The 20,837-nt window shown below is 39.4% G+C and overlaps 2 protein-coding genes across 2 annotated transcripts; both read left to right on the top strand.

The window, feature by feature from the left end:
• The first annotated feature begins 923 nt into the window (after positions 1 to 923).
• On the top strand, positions 924 to 13,986 carry lrrc8c (leucine rich repeat containing 8 VRAC subunit C). The gene is made up of 3 exons (XM_044128588.1): positions 924 to 1,069; positions 7,622 to 7,767; positions 9,968 to 13,986. The coding sequence occupies exons 2-3, from the start codon at positions 7,630 to 7,632 to the stop codon at positions 12,218 to 12,220; spliced, it is 2,391 nt and encodes a 796-aa protein (XP_043984523.1). The 5' UTR covers positions 924 to 1,069; positions 7,622 to 7,629; the 3' UTR covers positions 12,221 to 13,986.
• Positions 13,987 to 14,128: 142 nt separating this feature from the next.
• Positions 14,129 to 20,660, top strand: lrrc8db (leucine rich repeat containing 8 VRAC subunit Db). The gene is made up of 2 exons (XM_044128587.1): positions 14,129 to 15,529; positions 17,090 to 20,660. The coding sequence occupies exon 2, from the start codon at positions 17,092 to 17,094 to the stop codon at positions 19,645 to 19,647; it is 2,556 nt and encodes an 851-aa protein (XP_043984522.1). The 5' UTR covers positions 14,129 to 15,529; positions 17,090 to 17,091; the 3' UTR covers positions 19,648 to 20,660.
• The last annotated feature ends 177 nt before the right edge of the window (positions 20,661 to 20,837 follow it).

Here is a 20,837-nt window from a genome sequence, read left to right as displayed (position 1 = left end):
AAAGCTATCATACAAGTTAGTAACTGTAAGAGCGGTGGATCCTTTTTGAAAAGAAGAATTTATTTGACGTTCTACAGGAGTCTAGGAGTGATTATTTATGTATCGTCCATGAAGGCAACACTGCCCCGATCACTGACGCTCACTTCGTGTATTTTCGGAAAGACTCGGCGATGAACACTTAAACCTACCAAAATGAATTTGTGTTGGGACTTAACTTAATAATATCAGTTCTGCTCTTGTTCTGTAATTAATAACATCCCTGTTGTTCAATGCATGTTTAAAAATGTAGACAAAGTCAAACAACGCGTCAGTCCGCTGAACGTTTAATGTTTCAAATTGACATCGAGATATCTTTAATCCTTCTGGTACAGTCTTTTATTTTTACATTGTCTTACCTTTGTATCAATATGCATCCTCTTGCTACTTTCTATTGTAAACCTGATTTCTCCCACTGGGTCGGTTTTTTTTCAATTAAATTTAATTGAAATATACATTATTTGTCCCATAGAGAAATTAAATTGTGCTTTAACTCATATAATTTTATTCATTATTGTTGTTGATGCTGATTCCACAACACACTTATGGAATATATACATCATCTTGCAATAAACCTAGAAGCAGGTGAGCTCTATTTACTAATATGTAAATATTCTCCAAAGGCCATTTTAGTTGGAATGTATTATATTCAAAGGTGTCAAAGTAAAGGGAGCTGAATTAATGTGCATGCCACACTTCTCAGATTTTTGTCTGTAAATAAAAAAGTTACAAAAACACCTACTTATGGCCCCTGATTTAAATGCGTACTTCTATTGTACGCATTTATTATTATCATTACTATTATTGTTGTTGTTAAGATAAATTGTATCCCCGCCCATCTGAGCGGTACGTGCATCATAAACTGTAACTGGAGCTCGGTTTCTTTTGAAGCCCACGCCCCTGCAGCTGACGGTCCATGCCCGCGCGCTCTGTCGGGACCGGGGATCCAGGAAGGCTCATTGGTCAGCGCGGACAGAGGGAGCCCGAACCGCGTGAGGAACACACTGCGCTGAAGCTCGTCCCCAGAGAAAAGGTAAGCGTTTCAACCGCCGAACGACTATCATTTTTCCACCTCAGAAAGGCACCCTAAGCTGCTGTAGCGTTTGTTGCCGGTGGAGTACGTGTTGAACGGCGTTACCGTTAGTTTTCTCCTCAAATATGTAGTGTGTGTGTGTGTGGGGGGGGAAACAGCGCAGAGAAAAGTGGCCGCCTGTCAGTCGCAACAGAGGTCTCTCCTATATTTATCCTCAATCCTTTGAGGACTACTACTAGTTCTCACCTCCCGAACTTTTCAGTGATTTCACTCTGAATCACCGCTTCTTTCCAACTTACTCAGCACTTTCTGTGATGTCATTTTTTGTAATGATGTATTCCACTTAGAAAAGAAGAAGAGGAGGAAGAAAAAAAAAAAAAACTACTCCTGCATTGCGGCTTGTTTTTTTCCACCTCCCTAGCGAGACAGTACTTTTGAAACGCTGGCAGTCTGGGTGTGTTCCTAACCATGTCTGTTTTTGGATATCTGGATATCTGGGATTCAGAGAAGTTTCCTGTCAGGAAGGGACCCGGATATGGCCTGGTCAGCTCCATTCAATAGCTGACTCATCCAACAAGAGACTGTTTTTCCCTCTACTGCTTACCTGAAACAAGCTGCACAGTCTGCTCATTACACGTCTGCACACACATGTTCTGACCATTTACTGCTCCCATTACTTCAGCTATGCTCCCCTTCACTCATGTGAAGTTATTAATTTGACATAAACCGAACATGCCTTTGTTATGTTTCAATAAGCATACTGATGTTAGACGGAAATCTGAGTAGGTCTGTCTTAGTAATAGTAATCAATCAGAGCAATGATGTCCTTTAGACTGACATGAAAATAACTGCAATTCTGATTGGTGGTGCAGCTTCCCAACTGACCAATAACAGAGACTCAGGGAAGTTAGAATGCATCATTTTCTGTATTTTAACAACAAAGTTGAATCGAAAGTAAATGACTGCATGTTTAATGACATCAAATGTACAGGTAAAATATTTAGCTTTTCACGTATAAAGCACCAAATCCTAACAGAAAGTTATAGCTCAGGGCGCTTTTAAAAATAAAAATGGTTCAGTTTAAATTCATGTGATCAATTAGTTGAGTCACGCCACTTCTCTTCACATTAAGCTAAACAAAGCAAAGATTGAAATTTAGATCAATCTGATTCAGCCCGCTTAATAAAAAAGTTTTAGGGCTTTATTCACATGTAACCACTATATGACACTGTTATAAAATAGGATTAACATTTCATCATCATAGGAAATTCTGGTGCAACAGGAGCAAAATGGCAGGCAATCAAAGCAAGTAGGTTCACGCAAAGACGGAATACAAAATTAATAAAATAAAGAATGAAAATGCTGGACAGCTAGGGCACCGTTTAAACACTATATTAGGATTGATCTGAAACTTAGAGTTTATTTGTTTAGTCTATGAAAACGTTGCCCTTATGTTTCATATTTCACCCCCATGAAATATGAAACCTACTCATACTAAACCTTGAAAAGTTCCAGTTTCAAAACCACAAAAATATTCTCTTATAGTGTTCCGAGGATAAAACGTTCCTCAACCGGAATGCCAGACAAAGTTCTGTTTTAAACAGAGATTTCTCCAGTTGTATGGAACCAACCACTAAGTGGTTGGGTACTGCTCCAGTTTGGAATGTCTCCATTATGGTCTGTCCCTCACTGTTGTGGCCGTAAATGTGGTCTGGATTGTGGGAACGTGGGAACGTGGGCAGGCTGTGAGCGCTCCTGATCTGTGGTCGTTGCTCTGCTGATGTTTTTTGCAGTGACACTAAACAATGGCAAACCTCGAACCTGTGAATTTCGTGGACTCAAATGACACAGATATTTCATTTTGTCTTCTATAAATTCATTGCCAGCCCGTACATTATGGAAACAATTCAGAATCAGAATATATCGTTGCTTATATCGTCATACGTTTTTCAGCCATATTGTCCAGCCCCAACTCCAAACAAAGAATAAAATGCACATTATGACAAAGGTAGTTCTTATCTCCAGGGACCGTTTGGCATGAGGTAAGGTACAACCTGGTCACCAGTGCATCACAGAGCATACAGGAGAAAGAACTATGCTCACACACTTACTTGTAAGAGTGTTTAATAGAGACAAATTAACCTAACAGTCATGGTTTTGGGGCGTGTGAGGAAGCCAGAGTAGCAGGAAAGAACCATGCATACAGAGTGAAAACATGGCAATTACATGCAGAAAGTCAAAACCTTCTTCCTGCAGGGCAATAGTGCTACCAACTGCACCAGCAGCCAGGGAGATCGTGTCACACATTTTTGCTTTAGTGAAAATGTCACGCATGATGACATCATATTTGACAATTATCGCGCTGTGAGACAGTGGGACTCAGTCACAGTATACCAGGGCTAGCAGCCTGCAGCCAAAAGTTTGTTCTTTTTCCTGTTTACTGAGCGTTAATCATACATTTTTATGAATGTCTTCATTAAACTAGTGTGAACACAAACTAGTGCTATTATGTCTTGTCGCAAGCAGTGACCTTTTCTTTTTCACCAATCAAAGGATTGTGTTGTGTGTGATGCTAATAGCTATGCCCTAACAGTACAGTACCATTGTCTTTTGGACTTACAACAAAAGTACTGAATTTAGCAGAAGTTTTTAAATAAGTATGCTAATGACCCAAAGCATGCACACATCATAGGGTTCTGGACTTTATATAGTAAAACTGGGAGTTTAACAATATTTGTTGGTTAATTTGCTGGCCCGTTGGCTTGTTTACAGTGCATCCGGAAAGTGGGTAAGATCAGTACATAGGATAAATATGGATAAATATGTGCTTTTTGAGGCAGGTAGACACCACATAGGTCATTTCCCCTAATGTAAAATAACCACAAGTCAAAATTTGAACAATATCTGGAGAACTGGATACTTACACCAAAAAATGACAATTCATCCCTTATTTTATGATAATCTGATCAAAGCGAAAGAAAAACAAAATTCCAGTTAAAGACCCTGTAAAGTTTAACAAAATCTACATGTCAACATTTGTGATGGTCGGACAGAAAACCCAGGTTTTCTACTGGCATATCTTCCAACCAACTAGTTGAGATGTAAATATTTTTTAAGGTGTTATGAAGACATGGAGACCTCAAGTAAGAAAGAAAAGCATTTTTTGTTACTCGTTAGATCAGAAGGTATTCATAAGATCCAGAGTAAATGTGCACTGGCTTTGAACATACTAAAACAATGTGCCTCTTGATTGATGAGCAAATTGCTTCGAATCGCTATGTAGATAATTGTCCAACCTTCATACTGGGTGGATGTTTGTATGAATCTGGATAATGTGATAAAACTTGGAATGTAACTGTGGTGAGATAGCATCCTTGGCAAGCTAAACCTCCTCATGGCTATCTGCAGCAGGAGCTGTTAGACTTCCATAACCCATTACTGCGAGCCATCGGTGGACATTTGAGCACCAACATCTTTGTAATAGCTTTTCTAAACTCCTGCTGTCATTGTGATGCAGGGATGGAAGAATCAATACTGGCTTTCTAAGGGAAATGCTAATTGATGTCTTTAGAGTAAGACCTCTGAGGTACCCCTTATGCTTTTAGAAAGCTACTCAGCAATTACTACAAAACCGTATAAATAATAGCTGTACCTGTCAAATGATTATTTCTATGACTTTTAACATGCACACACACATAGTGTATTTTTCAGGTCTTTGCAGATTAAAAAAAAAAACTGCTTCTGAGATCTAATCCACTGGCAGGAGGAAACAGGATACATACAGCTACAGCGCTTTCCCTGAAGGTGACCAGAGACTCAGTGCATCAGATGTGCACGTCATGCTCACACTCTCAACAAAGTCTTATTTTAACAGCTTCTAAAGAGATAAATAGCTCTGAGGCCACAGTTTGTGTACACAAGCAAAGTGCTGAGGTCTGGTTTCTGTCCATTTTCTCCATCATTGTGTTCCAGGTGCAAAGACTCTTTGTAAATAAGTGGGCTTCATAAGATATGGTGATAATAACACATTACATCTTTCACTAGGTCTCTAGGAAGGATTTTTACTTTTTCTATTGACAACGAGTTTGAAATGATTACATTAGCAATGTTCATGTGTATGAAGTCAATAGGTCTAACAAAAATGTAAATATCATTAGTAGGCATTAGTTGGTAAGAGAATTTTATGGCATTTGTTCTATTACTATATAAAAAAAACCCTTAGGTTTTATGGTGCATTATTGCACTTCTCCTTTCCAACTACATTTGCTTGAGTAAAAGCCAATTATCAGATTAGAAATGTACCTCAGAAAAGGGTTCTAGAATAGAAGTAGTAATTTGTGTGGATGCGTGGCTTACGTCCAAGTAAGGAGGAATTGTACAAGTGTTCTTCAGCCAGCTGTCTGGCAGAGTGCAGCTGCATACACTGAGCTCCATAGTGCCAGCAAAACGTTGAGCCACTCCTGCACACTTTCCAGCATGTGATTAAGAAGATATTTGAACCATAGCAAGAGTAATATAATGGTTTTAAAAACCATATGTTTTTAAAACCATTGTATCTGTTTATGTTGCCCAGTGCCCTTAGTCATTGGCTTACCAGCCAGTCACACCTGCAGCCCATTTACCCACACCATACTCAAACACAAAGGACTACCTGCACAACCATTGATATATCTACAACCCCTCCACTCTGAAAACCACTGAGGACGATTTAAATAGGCTCTAAGTTCACGACAGCACCGGGACCTGACAGTGCTTCTCCATTCTGCCTGAAAGCCTGAGCTGTCCAAATGGCCCTCATCTTCACTTAGATCTCCACCTGTCTCTGTAACTGTGTGTGGCTCTTTACTGCTTCAAATGTGCCACAAATCATCCTGGTACTCAAGAAATGCCTCATAACAGGGATGAATGAATACCAACCTGTCATCCTGACCTTTGGGATCATGCTTTGAGAGATTGGTATTCAAACATCCAAAGGAGACCGCAGCCTTGTGCTGGACTCCTTGCTTTTCATCCATCCATCCATCCATTTTCTTTTCATCCTTGTCCCTAATGGGGTTGGGAGGGTTGCTGGTGCCTATCTCCAGCTACGTTCCAGGCAAGAGGCGGGGTACACCCTGGACAAGTCGCCAGTCTGTCCTTGCTTTTCATGCATGGGGCAAATAGGTCGCCAGATGATTTAATCAAAGTGGGACTTCACTTCCTTCTGCACCACCTCAACCAGTTGTGGATCCTGTTTGAGGATTTCAGTTAGATCTTCAAACCACCAACCCTGACATCCTCCACCAGAAGATATTCTTTTCCAACTTTTTTTCTCCCCTGTACACAAATGACTGCACCTCAAAGTTTTCAGATATTAAACTCCTGATATTTGCAGATGATACCACTGTCCTTCGTCTGATCAATGATAGACCAATGGCAATTGGTCTGTCAGTTGTCATTGACAGACCAATCAGTAGACACTAACACTGTCTACTGATCACTTTCGTTTTCGTGGAACCACCCTATCTTGGAACCTCAGATGATTCTCACACATCGACAGTGTTCAGAACAAGGCCCAACAGACACTGTATTCCAGATGTGCAACCTTTCACAGGAACTGCTGGTTATCGTCTACATGGCCATTTTTAGTTCATCCAGTACACATCCATCAACATGTTGTTTGGCTCAGCCACAGAATGGAACAAGACCAGCCTGCAACAAACAATCAGGTCTGCAAAGGAGGTTAATAAGGCTGACCTTCCCTTTATCAAAGACTTGTACATTCGTAGGCTCAGGAAAAGGGCAGCTAACATCTCTGTAGAACCCACACATCCTTGATACAAACAGTTTAGACATTTACCTTTGTCAGTGTTAGAGTGCATGCGCTAGTTTGTTCCCCACTATTACTGTGTTAATACAATGAAAAACATAATCTGTACTTGTTGATATATTTCTATAGTTCATATAAACTATTTCATGAGGAATCTCATGTGAAATCTAGTAAAACCACAAGATGAACCCTGGGAGGTGCAGACCATCTCCCTGAGGAGTATCATTAGGATTTCTCTAAGTCTTTCCACAGCATTTCTCTTGGATTACGTTTGGGACCTTGACGGAATAGTGGATTTGTAAACATGAACATTCTTTTGTGATCTCGCCAAATGTTACATGCCTCCCTCTTAAAGGGATTTTTGGTGGGTCGCCACTACTAGGCCAGTTAGCAAAAGTCTCTGATTTCCTTTATTTGTTTATTTCACTGTTTGTAACTTTTTACGTTACAAACAGTCTTTTTTTTTTTTTCCCCACCAGGGGGTCCTTTTTGTGGGCTCTAGTGTCCCTTTTTTCACAGTAGGCTGACAGGAAAGGAGGAAAGAGAGGGGGGAAGACATGCGGCAAATGTCGTCGGGTCCGGGAATCGAACCCGCGACGGCCGCGTCGAGGACTGAAGGCCTTCAAACGTGGGGCGCGCTAACCTCTACGCCACCGGAGCACGCCCCACGTTACAAACAGTCTTAATCAATAACTTCTTTTAAAATGTAAAAAGATCAACTTTTTTTTGTTCTTTTCTTTCAGCAAGCATCATGATTCCTGTGATGGAATTCCGGCAGTTCTCTGAACAGCAGCCAGCGTTCAGAGTCCTGAAGCCGTGGTGGGACGTGTTCACAGAGTACCTGTCTGTCGTCATGCTGATGATTGGTGTGTTTGGATGCACTCTGCAGGTCAGATAACACATATTCATGCTGCCGCAATATAAAGGTAGAACTGTTTCTTTTTTTTTTTTTTCCATTCCAGCTAGAACAAATGAATTCCCAGGAAAGCTATTGGAACATAACTTCTCTGCCCTCTCCATTGGTACCAGCTCAAAAACACTGCTTGTGTTCTGCTCCAGTCTGGCCTGTGTACAGCAAGGGAAGCATTGAGCCCATCAGGGGTTTAGCTCTGGAAACATTTCCCCACCCTGCCTCTTTTAGTAAACAGAAGATTCCAAACCCCCGTGGCCTGGCCCTTGACTTCTCACTCTGTTTGGGATGAGGGACATTTCTTGGCTGCTATTAGTCACCATAGTGGAAATCCTGAAAATAGTACCAAGATATTTGATGTAAATCTCCCAACAGGATATTTGTCTGATGGTGAGCAGCCATTGTCTTCCCTCTCCTGCCCCAACTGTATGGATTCATTCGGAGGTTTTCCAAATTGAGTGGACAATTATTTGTACGGCCAAGTTTACTTTGTGGGTAGGAGCTGTATCAACATGCAGCTTTGCCTAATTACTTGTTATTACTATGCTTGTCAGTTAACTAACTCATTCAGACTTTGAAGTAGAAACACAGATTTAAAAAAAAAAATGGTGCATTTAATGACAGCTTGTTAGATTTTGTCTGACTTGACATTTCATGGCAGTATTTCATGTTTTGTTTTTGTTTTTTATCTACTGCAATACTTTTTCTATTATGCTGTACAGACGTCCCTGATTATTCACATTTTAGAAAGCGAAGCAGAATGCCCCATAGGCCCGCCTCTCCTTTTAAAAGCCTGCTACCAGTAATTTAAAGTGCCTATTTCCTGCTATTAGCATTGCAGTCCAACATCTGTTTTTTATTACTTGAATCTGAAGTAAACACCACAGACTTTTGTTCTGTATACTGATGCTAGCAACCATTCAGTGCAGCACTAGATAAACCATGTTAAAGTGATAAACTACCCGACACGGGTAACTAGGTGTCAATGTATGTTCAATGCTTTGCAAAAGTACTTTTACACTTTGACCTTTTCCACATTTTGTCACGTTACACTCATTTAATAATAAGGGTTAAGTTAGGTTTTACTGTATCAATCTAGAGGGAGTTATGTGGTAGTCTGTTGCACACATGCATACGTAACCATGCAATAACATACTAAACTAAAATGCATTAAAACATAATGAAATGCTGCAAAAATGAATAAAAGCCACAACAAAGACAATAGAGGGAAATAAGTGACAACATGGGAACATGTGTTTAGTATTAACCAGTGCTATTCACTTTTAACACACAACCCACTAATCGGGCTTCATGTAACATGACATATCAAATTCTATATAAATTATGAAATGCCAAACAAAACAAGAGACAAATAAACTTCTTATTTTGTCCTCTTCTGACAATAAACTGGACTAAACCTTTCTTGTTTTTAGATCATCTAAAATTAAAAATAAATTATATTTGATATAAATATAGATCAATATTTGAAGAGAATTAATTTTTTTTTGCTTCCTTTAATTTTAAAGTTGACATACATGTCCTTAGTATTTGATCTATTCAGATTCAGAAACATTTTTCGCTAAACTGGGCTTTGTTACAGCGAGTGCAAAACATCAACTGTTTCTTCTATAAGTCACTTTGTAATAGAAGTGGGTAAAAATATCTATTCCTCAATGCATTGCAAAGGATTTTTTTGCAATTTAATACCAATTCAGAAAGCCATACAAACTGATTAGATTCCCTGGTCAGTGAGTGAGCAACACTTTTGAGAGCCGTGCTCACTGTCCAGAGACATTTGAGATTTCACGGCTGAGCATACAGTCTCCTACAGTACCCACTATTTCTGTCAGTGGGATGAAGTACGGGACTGGATAGTTGGCAAACAGCTAATATGTGTGCATTACCTCCACCAACTAGTGAGGAGTGTTGTTCAGAATGGCAATATTGTTCAAATATGCCTAAAATAATTCAAAAATGATGTGAATTAACTCAGTTTCCACAAGGAGAATTATTCACGCTTACATACACTTAACTTCAACTCTTAACACAGTACTTTCATGTTTTAACTGTTGGTAGCAGAACTATTACCATAATAACAAACACTTTTGTTTTTATTTATATATTTTATGAATGTTTTTAAGTGCTTACAAGTACCTCGTTTTCTTACATCTTGTTGCAGGTAATGCAAGACAAAATCATATGCCTTCCTCACAAAGTATCATCTGGCTCAGAGAACATTTGTGAAGTGAACAGGAGCATCTTCCTACAATTGCAGTCCAATTTCTCAAATGGGCTGGGAGAACTGAGAGGGGTGAAAAATAATCTGGATCTTCAGCAGTACAGTTTTATCAATCAGATGTGTTATGAGAAGGCTCTACACTGGTATGCCAAGTACTTTCCTTATTTGGTTCTCATCCACACACTGGTTTTCATGGTGTGTAGCAATTTCTGGTTTAAATTCCCCGGCTCAAGTTCAAAAATAGAGCATTTCATCTCAATGCTCAGCAAGTGCTTTGACTCCCCATGGACCACACGGGCATTGTCTGAGGTGTCTGGAGAGAATCCAGAGGAAAAAGACCAGAAAAAGAGCGGAACATCTAGGTCCACTACTCCATTGTCTCCTGAAGAAAGCAGTCTGGAGAAGACGCAGTCCCTCAGGTCTATTCCAGAAAAGATTGTGGTAGACAAGCCGTCAGCAAGTGCCCTTGACAAAAAAGAGGGGGAGCAAGCCAAGGCTCTTTTTGAAAAGGTAAAGAAGTTTCGACTACATGTGGAAGAGGGAGATATACTTTACCTTATGTATGTTCGTCAGACTGTGTTTAAAGTCCTGAAATTTCTTGTGATCATTGCCTACAACAGCTTTCTAGTGAATAAAGTGCATAACAGAGTTTGTTGTGAAGTCAAGGAAATTCAAGACGTTACAGGATATACAGTGTTTGAATGTAATCACACCATGGCTCATCTATTTTCCAAGCTGTCTTACTGTTACCTGTTTTTGGTGGCTATCTATGGATTAACAAGCCTCTACACTTCCTATTGGCTATTTTACCGCTCACTTAAAGAGTATTCCTTTGAGTATGTGCGTAACGAAACTGGCATCAGTGACATCCCAGATGTTAAAAACGACTTTGCTTTCATGTTGCACATGATTGATCAGTATGACCCACTGTATTCCAAGAGGTTTGCTGTTTTCCTCTCAGAAGTCAGTGAGAACAAGTTGAAACAGCTCAATCTGAACCATGAGTGGACCCCAGATAAATTGCGTCAGAGACTCCAGACAAACCAAAACAATAGACTCGAACTTCAGCTCTTCATGCTCCCTGGTTTACCCGATACCGTCTTTGAGTTGACGGAGCTGCAGTCACTCAAGCTTGAGATCATCAACAATGTCACCATCCCTGCATCAGTCTCTCAGCTGGAAGACCTCCAGGAGTTGTCTCTCTACCAGTGCTCTTTGAAGCTGCACACAACTGCTACTTCGTTCCTCAAAGAGAACCTGAAAGTGCTTCGTGTCAAGTTTGATGACAATAAGGAACTTCCAAATTGGATGTACATTCTGCGTAACCTAGAGGAGCTCTACCTGTCCGGATCACTCGGTCCTGATGCTTCAAAGAATATTGTTCTTGAGTCTCTTCGTGAGCTTAAGTGTCTGAAAACTCTCTATCTTAAGAGCAATTTGACCAAAATCCCACAGTCTATCGTGGACGTGTCAAGTCATCTGCAGAAGCTGTACTTACACAATGATGGAACAAAGCTTGTAATGCTCAACAATCTAAAAAAGATGACGAGTCTGATTGAGTTGGAGCTTGTGCGTTGTGATCTTGAACGAATTCCACATGCTATCTTCAGTCTAACAAGCCTACTGGAACTTGACCTGAAAGAAAACAACCTTCGCTCCATTGAGGAGATTGTCAGCTTCCAGCATCTCCGAAAGCTCATTTGCCTCAAGCTGTGGCACAACGGCATCATGTACATCCCAGAGCATATCAAAAAGCTCAGCAGCCTGGAGCGCCTTTACTTAAGCCACAACAAGATTGAAATCTTACCCTCACATCTATTCTTGTGCAACAAGCTGCGCTACCTTGACGTATCCCACAATGACATCCGATTCATCCCTCCCGAAATCGGAGTACTTCAGAGTCTGCAGTACTTCTCCGTCACATGTAACAAACTTGAAAACCTTCCAGATGAACTGTTCTTTTGCAAAAAGCTCAAAACAGTAAAGCTGGGCAAGAACTCACTGTCCATCCTCTCACCAAAGATTTCTTACCTCACTCTGCTGACCCACTTGGAGCTCAAAGGCAACCACTTTGAGTTCCTGCCACAAGAGCTGGGTTGCTGTTGTGCTTTGAAGCGTAGTGGCCTTATAGTGGAAGAGACACTGTTTGAGACTCTGCCTTCAGATGTAAGGGACCAAATGAAGGCTGAGTGAGGTGCTTTATTATAGCCCCAGTGCCTGTTGATTGCTCTATCAATTCAGAGCATTTGTTTTATATGAAACCATTCTAAACTAACTATTACACTACTTGTAAGGAACATATATCACCGTATTAGTGTGGCAGCTACAGGGATTTTTCAGCCACCTGACATGGAAATAAGAAAAAAATAGACATGCTTCTTTTGTTGCTGTATGTTGAACATTGATTAGTCACTAAAAGGGCTTGTGGTTTGCAGGTCAAGCAAACCCTCTAGTGTCTTATACCTGTGTTATTGCAATATTTATCTTCTGATTTGTGTCATTGACTGAATTATTTCATTCTGTTGTCCTGCTATTGTCATGTCCACATATAGTTTTTGATAAGGAAATGTAAATCTAAAATGAATAAATAATGTACTGCAAATGGAGTAAATGGAAGCTAGAAGTCCACAGTCCTTCAAATATTTTGTAACTTTTGGAAAATTATTGTGTTCAGTTGAAGTATTTTTCAGCCCTGGATAAGTATGGGGGGAAAAAGTTGATGAATACAAATATTTTAAGACATTTTCTTTGTGCCAAGTTCTAGATGATAAATATCCAAACCATTTTATTGTTAATTTTAAGTAAAGGTTTGTCTATTTATTCAAAAAACCATTCATGCACCGATCAGTCTCTTCATTAGTTTTTCAACCCATCAGTCATCCATTCCTTCCTTTAACCATGCATACCCCCATCCATTATCATACTCATTATTCTATCAATCTTTGAACTGCATATTCGTCAACCTACATGTCCGTCCATTCATTTATCTACCCATCAGTCAGGTCTGTCTGCCCTCTATTGACCTTCAGTTTGTCCATCTGTAGGATTGTTCATTGATCAGTCTATTACTCCATCAGTCTCTCCAAATAATCATTTCTACATATCCATCATACGCTCATCAATCCATCCATCCACTGACCCTTAAATACATCCAACTTTCTCTCTGTCCATCAAACCATCCATTCATGAGTCATTCTGTCCATTCATGAAAAACAAAACTAACTTTGGAAATATTGCGAATTTGAATTAAAGATGTACAGGAGCCCTAGTAGCCTTATACCCTCATATGTATACAATATACAAACCCCATTTCCAGAACATTTTGCTAATAAAAACCTACATTTAACTTTTGTTAAATCAATCATGTCATGGAAATAAGGGAACAATATTTCCCTTATGGTTAATATCTGTGGTTAATACTGAATAACCACAGGACTTAAAAAGTCACATGAATGTGTACAAAACATTAATTAATGATTGGATAAAGTCTTTATTTTATTTATAATACTTACACTCACACCTGCTTAGTGATCTGTTGACTGCATAACTTTCCAAAACAGTCTTAACTCTACATCATGTAGATATTTATCTTTTGCCTTCACCCTCTCAGTTTTTCCACCAGGTCTTTTTGGACTGATTTGCTGGCATCCATTTCTAAATGTATTTAAGTTTTCTATTATGAATAGAAAAAAAAGGAGATGATTAACAAAGGTTAAAGTGAATTCCTTTGCTGTTGTCTCTGTTACAGCAAGACCAAAACAACTTGATATTAAGCTAATCCCATTTTAGGCCATTGTTGCTTTTCTGGAAATGGGGTTGGTCTATTACACATCTTTCATATGACTTATTTCACACTGGAGTAAAGCAAAGAAAATGGCATAAATTAGTCAGGACTTGGCTTCACTTTTCTGCAATGTAGAAATTTGTCATTTAAAGTGCATTAAACTTGGCAGATTACACTGATGTCTTATTTTGTCTTCCTTGTTTTATAAATATGCACTAGTCTCTATTTCAACACGAGAAAAATAATACACACCTCTGCAAATTAAAATATCTCAACAGCAAAATTATATCAGTTCAGTTCAAAAAGTAAAACCCACACATCCAGTTTTATTAAAGGGACATTTTCAGCTTTATTTCTGTTCATTTTGATGGTTATGGCTTACAGCTAATGAAAACCTCAAATGTAATTTCTTTTTATATTTTAATAAATATTGCAGTTTTCCATGTAACTTCAAAGTACTTAGGCAAACGTTTTTCTTCCACTAAACATTCAAATATGCTTACGCTGTAACTGTGAGGCTTTCCATGTTATCGCAAAAATGTAGCTGTTCTGTGTAAAAAACACTGAACATTATTTTTATTGGTCCCTTTATGGTTTTTATTTGTGGTGTCATTTTGGATCATATTAAGTTTATGAATATCCTCAAAGGACGCATTGTGGCAGAATGCATTGATAAAAGCCATTAACAAACTGTTAAAATCTTAATAGATATTTGTTTTTGCATTCATGAAATAGATATCGAACATCTTTTCGCATTGATGCAATTTGGCACTATACAGATAAAAACTGGTTTTTGAACGTTTTTTTTTTTTTCATGTGGCCCTCTAGGTTCTAGAGAAAAGCTACGATGGGCCCATTTGGCCCCTGGGCCTTGAATGTAACACTTTTACTCATCGCCATTGAAAATAACAGAAAATATAAGCCTCTGTGTGAAATACAAAGTTTTCTTTGTGAAATGAATTGATAAATGAGTTCATTCATTCACTCTTTTATTAAGATCTGTATAATCTTCTGTTTATGGACCTATTTGCTCATGTGTTATGGTATATCGGTTTGTTTTTGAGATCTTAGCGAATTTTGTGTGTGAAAGGCATAGAAGAAAAATCTAGTTCGTTTGAAAAAAATGAGCAATGACAAAGATTTGTGCACATGAAGAATGGCAAGAACATATCATTTTTCTTTTAGGTAATTTACAAAGTAATTTTTTTTTTTAACTACCTTATTGTCAAAGCGTGTCTCCGAAGGAACACTGTTATGTGATGAGTTAATAATCTGGGGATTTTACTGTAAATTCAGCGTTGACAATTTGCCGACGGTCCCTAGCGTCGGTAGGCCATCTCTATCTTTACTGTCAATCGGAGCGGTGTTTCCACAGCACTGCGTGCTGTAGGACTAACTGCATTTGACTGCATTTTCTGCGCCACCATGTGAGATTTGCGGCCCTGACGGATCGTGCTGCGGGTCATCGGTGAGTTCGGAAGGGACGCGTCCAGCCGGGTCCACCTCCAGCAGCCGGTGCTGTGTCTACGGCAGAGGACCCGACCATCTGCGGCGGAGCGGGGGAAGTCTGCTAATCCGATTAATGCAGCATCGCACACCGGGGGCCTGGAAAAATGCGAAGAAAGGACGACTTCGAGGACTCGGCGAGGAATGAGATGTAAAATGGGGCGTTGTTCGGATCAGCTGGAGTCCAAATAGCGGAATCAGCCCGCCTGAAGGTGAGTAACCTGCCTGGACTGGAGGTCCTGATTTCTGTTTATCAATGTCTATTTATGGCTCTGTTGCGGCAAAGAGAGAGAGAGATGGGGCTGTTTATTACACAGGGTAAACAGTTACATTTAGAAATCAGATGCATTGATTATGTGAGCAGCGTGTTATTATAATGAGAGCTCCTCCTCCTTTCCTGCGTCCATGGATGCGCCTTCCTGATGGAGCCGGTCTCAGCCTGCTCTGCTGCCGCTGTGACAAATGCTGACCTTGATGTGTTGCAGGATAAACAACCTACCAGATTTTATGGCTTCCTAAATTCTAATCAGTGTTTTCTTATTTTTCTGCATTTTAACTACAGTGAAACAGCAGTATCCTCACTTGGCCTCCACCGTTGGGTTTGTTGGGTTCAGGACTTACGGACCCATTCAATAAATCAGAATAGCTACTATCGAAAAGTCCATTTATTTCAGGAACTTTATCAAAGTGAAACACATTATATAGATTAATTAAACACAGAAAACCTTTATTTCTGTTAATCATATTTTTTTCAGTTAGTTAATAAACATGTAAAATTATGATATTACATCAGACCAATAAAAAAAACCCTATTTTTAATATAGAAATGTGGGCTTAATGGAAAAATATGTTTAATACCTCCTTTAAAGGTTTCATATTTAAAGGTATATATTCTCATATACTTGTATCATCAGAATGCATATTATAATTTTTGGAATATCACATATCTACATTATATCACATATCTACATTATATCACATATATACAGTATTAATGGCAGAGCCAGCCCAAGCAATAAGAGAACAAAGCACCTCCTTCAGAACCCACAAAGATCGCTTACATTCTTGCACAGAATTTTTCTGATAACAGTATGTAAACATTTGATCAGAATTGAATGAAATAGACCGATGGAAATTCAGATATAACAGTAAAATATTGAGTTTGTGGCTCATACTAACACCCTTCATCTCCAAATGAGGTGTCCTCTTTAAATTCTGTCCTCTTCAGGCCTTCTGAGAGTTAAAGGAAAGTCTAATTTTCTCTCCAGATCTCTAAAAATGTGTAGTAAAAATAGTTTACCGAAACAGTCAAATCTCACTGCAAAAGTATCGTTAGATATCAGCCAGTGCAGTGCAGTGTGTAATTAGTCCTTTAAAACCCGCCTATTTTAATTTTCTCATTCATACAGGCCATAATTATCTTGGTGATTAAATCTAAGGCTGATCTTGACTTAATCCGCTATTCCATAAATAAAGTTGTTTTTACTCAGTCGCTGTTCCAAGAGCAAGCTCTTGGTGGTAAACATGGGAGCGGCTGCCACAACCTGTGATTAGGGGAAAAAAAGCTGCAAGCAGCTCACATGGTACTTGTGTCAAAGCCTATATAAAAAATACAAGGCAGCTGTGATATTCAGTCCTTTTTTTAGGTTCCTAATTAGGCTGGTGTTACAATTCAGCTTGCAAGTGGAAAGTATGCAGTTTGAATAATCCTGATGCATGCTTTCTTACCATTTCTTTCGAGTCAAGTTAACTTGCACTGCTTCTTTTTGCAGGAATGTTCACCCTCACAGAAGTAGCTTCTCTTAATGACATCCAGCCAACCTATCGGATTCTGAAACCATGGTGGGATGTCTTTATGGATTATCTTGGTATCGTCATGCTGATGTTGGCCATATTTTCTGGAACCATGCAGCTGACGAAGGACCAGGTCGTTTGCCTTCCCATCTTGGAGCAAGCGCAAGATGGGACAGAGGGCTTCTTGGAAACCCACACACCTGAGCCGAGTGATGGTTTCTGGAACAAGGAGAATGCAATCGGGGAGCAAGCTGCACCTTTAATGTCAAAACGACCTCCAAAAGGCATTGTACCTTCAAATCCCTTCCCACAGTCGTCTGCGTTCATGCAGCCACCGCCTAAAGGGGTCCGAACCAAACTGGATTTTCAGCAGTATGTTTTTGTCAATCAGATGTGCTACCATGTTGCCCTTCCTTGGTATTCTAAATATTTCCCTTACCTTGCTTTAATTCATACTATTGTATTGATGGTCAGCAGCAACTTCTGGTTCAAATACCCAAAGACAAGTTCAAAAGTTGAACATTTTGTTTCCATACTTGGAAAATGCTTTGAGTCACCTTGGACTACCAAAGCCCTATCTGAGACTGCATGCGAGGACTCGGAGGAGAATAAGCAGAGGCTGGCTGGTGCTTCCACCCTCCTGAAACATCTGTCCACCAGTAGCGAGGAGGGCAGTCCAAACCAGTCAGCCCCAGTAGGAAACAAATCAGGAGTTGCCTTTTCTGCCGAAAAGCTTGTGAGTGAGGTTCCTTCCATGACCATTCTGGACAAGAAAGATGGTGAGCAGGCCAAGGCCCTGTTTGAGAAGGTCCGGAAATTCCGTGCACATGTCGAAGACAGTGATTTGATATACAGACTGTATGCCATTCAGACGGTCATCAAAACTGTGAAATTTATTTTGATCCTGTGCTACACAATGACATTTGTGGCGTCTATTGACTTTGACCATGTGTGCGAACCGGAAATAAAGCATTTGACGGGATATTCCAAGTTTCAGTGCACCCATAACATGGCTTTTATGTTAAAGAAACTCCTTGTCTGCTACATTGCACTCATATGTGTTTATGGCATTATCTGCATTTACACACTGTTTTGGCTCTTTCGCCGACCTCTGAAAGAGTATTCCTTTGAGAAGGTCAGAGAGGAGAGCAGTTTCAGTGACATCCCTGATGTTAAGAACGACTTTGCATTCCTCCTCCACATGGTTGATCAGTATGACCTGTTGTATTCGAAGCGCTTTGGTGTTTTTCTGTCTGAGGTGAGTGAGAACAAACTTAGAGAGATTAGCCTTAACCATGAGTGGACCTTTGAGAAGTTACGGCAGCATTTGACCCGCAATCCTCAAGATAAATTGGAGCTTCATCTTTTCATGCTGTCCGGTGTCCCCGATGCTGTGTTTGATCTTACGGACTTAGAAATCTTGAAATTAGAATTAATTCCAGAGGCCAAGATAACAGCTAAGATCTCCCAAATGATCAGCCTTCAGGAGTTGCATTTTTACCACTGTCCGGCCAAAGTTGAGCAGACAGCTTTTATTTTCCTCTGTGATCACCTCCGGTGCCTTCATGTCAAGTTCACAGATGTTGCTGAGATTCCTAGTTGGGTGTACTTGTTGAAGAATTTACAGGAGCTCTATTTAGTTGGCAACCTGAACTCTGAAAACAACAAACTGATCGGACTCGAGACTTTGCGAGATCTTCGGCACCTGAAGATTTTGCATCTTAAAAGCAATCTGACAAAGATCCCAACAAACATTACAGACCTTTCTCCACACCTGGTTAGATTAGTCATTCACAATGATGGCACTAAGCTCTTAGTGCTGAATACTTTAAAGAAAATGATTAATCTTGCAGAGCTCGAGTTGCATAACTGTGAGCTGGAGCGCATACCCCATGCCATCTTCAGTCTCAACAACCTTCAGGAACTTGATCTAAAATCGAACAACATCCGCACCATTGAAGAGGTCATCAGCTTCCAGCACCTCAAAAGACTAACTTGTCTCAAACTGTGGTACAACAAAATCATCAGTATTCCACTGTCAATTAGTCATGTGAAAAACCTGGAGTCTCTCTATCTGTCACACAACAAACTAGAGTCTCTGCCCTCGCCATTGTTCACTCTCCTCAAGTTAAGATACCTCGACCTTAGTCATAATTCAGTAGCTGTAATCCCACCGGAGGTTGGCTTCCTGCAAAACCTCCAACATTTTGCCATTACAGGAAACAAAGTCGAGGTAGTCCCCAAGCAGCTCTTCAAGTGTATCAAGTTAAGGACATTATGTCTTGGCCACAACTGCGTCACCTCTATCCCAGAGAAAATTGGCCACCTCTCACAGCTCACGCACCTGGAATTGAAGGGAAACTGCCTGGATCGTCTACCAGTTCAGCTAGGTCACTGCAGCCTCCTCAACAGGAGCTGTCTGCTCGTAGAGGACCATCTCTTTGATTCCCTGCCTATTGAAGTCAAAGAGAGCATAAATCAGGAAGCTAGTGTTTCCTTTCCAAATGGGTGTAAATGTTTAATGGAAGGGCGGTAATTTAGTGACATTTTATGTCTTTTTTCCTGTTGTTTCCAGCACACAAAAGAAATTGTAGTTTAACCTTGAGCGCACACTACAGATTAGCATAGCCGAAAGCCTATGAGTGTGGTGTTATGAAGATAATTTAGTGAAAGCCCTAACAGTATTATGGCCTGCCTCATGTTTGGATATAATCTTCTTCTAATTTTGTGTCTGGATCATGTGAAAACATATTGAGAATTGAAACACGTCTTTCCTAATCTTTTGCATGCCAGTATATGCTTTGTGAATTTAGGGAACTTTATAACCACAACACAGATTCCTTAATATCACTAGGTTTTAATTTACATTTTTGGTAGATTAGCTAGTTTCCCTAAGGCATGTTTTTTGGCACCATTTGTCGAAATTTACCACTGTACCACATGTGGTACTCACATGTGGTACTCACATGCGCTACATATGAGTACCACATGTTTTGGTCAGTAAAAAGAATCAAATATTTTTATTTTTCTTTAGTTCAATTTTTTATTATTTTTTAACAGATCTCTCCCATGTCTGTTAAAAAAAACTGTGGACTTAAAAGTATACTTACTTACACTTACTTTCATTTTTAAGGAAAACATTCTTTGTTTCTTTTGGCAATTTTCATGAAAAAACTTTTTTACACTGTATTATTTGTAACTGGCTGTTCTAAAAGTAATGTGAGATAAAACCCAGACTTTACAGATGAGCCTACCTTCTTTGTTAGATATTGCCGATATGTACATGTTTAACTACAACACCAAGGAGCACAAGCAAAGAGTTCTTTCTCATTAAATACATTTTCCACTTTGTGTTTCGTGTTCTGTAGGATTCATTAATAACTTCAGTTTAACTATTTCAGTCTGTCACAATTTTGATTTTATTTAATGTCTCCTGCTGCAGTGATGTTTTTTACTGTCTGTTTTGAGAGGATTATATAATGTTAGAATTTTTCTGCTGCATTTTGCCTGGTTTTAGATCTTGTTACACAAATAAACAGATTCCTTTTCTCTACAATTGTCGTTATTAAAATACTGTTAATACATCAGTGTTTCTCTTCAAATTGTGTTATTTTCATCCCAAAACTTGTCTTTTCGTTGGAAATTATTAGCATAGTTTTAATTACTCATTTCTTACATAAACATGTAATTATTTTTTATTAGCAACGTATACAGAGTGGAAGTGAT

This window comes from Gambusia affinis, linkage group LG10 (genome assembly GCF_019740435.1).
Source record: "Gambusia affinis linkage group LG10, SWU_Gaff_1.0, whole genome shotgun sequence".
Classification (NCBI taxonomy): Eukaryota; Metazoa; Chordata; class Actinopteri; order Cyprinodontiformes; family Poeciliidae; genus Gambusia; species Gambusia affinis.
Note: the sequence above shows the minus strand (reverse complement) of the source record. Positions and strands in the feature narration are given on the sequence as shown.

Bases quoted from the DNA above. Each gene is read 5' to 3' on its own strand.
- lrrc8c (XM_044128588.1), top strand. From the start codon at position 7,630: ATGATTCCTGTGATGGAATTCCGGCAGTTCTCTGAACAGCAGCCAGCG. The intron at 7,768-9,967 runs GTCAGATAACAC...ATCTTGTTGCAG, and splicing joins TGTTTGGATGCACTCTGCAG to GTAATGCAAGACAAAATCAT.
- lrrc8db (XM_044128587.1), top strand. From the start codon at position 17,092: ATGTTCACCCTCACAGAAGTAGCTTCTCTTAATGACATCCAGCCAACC.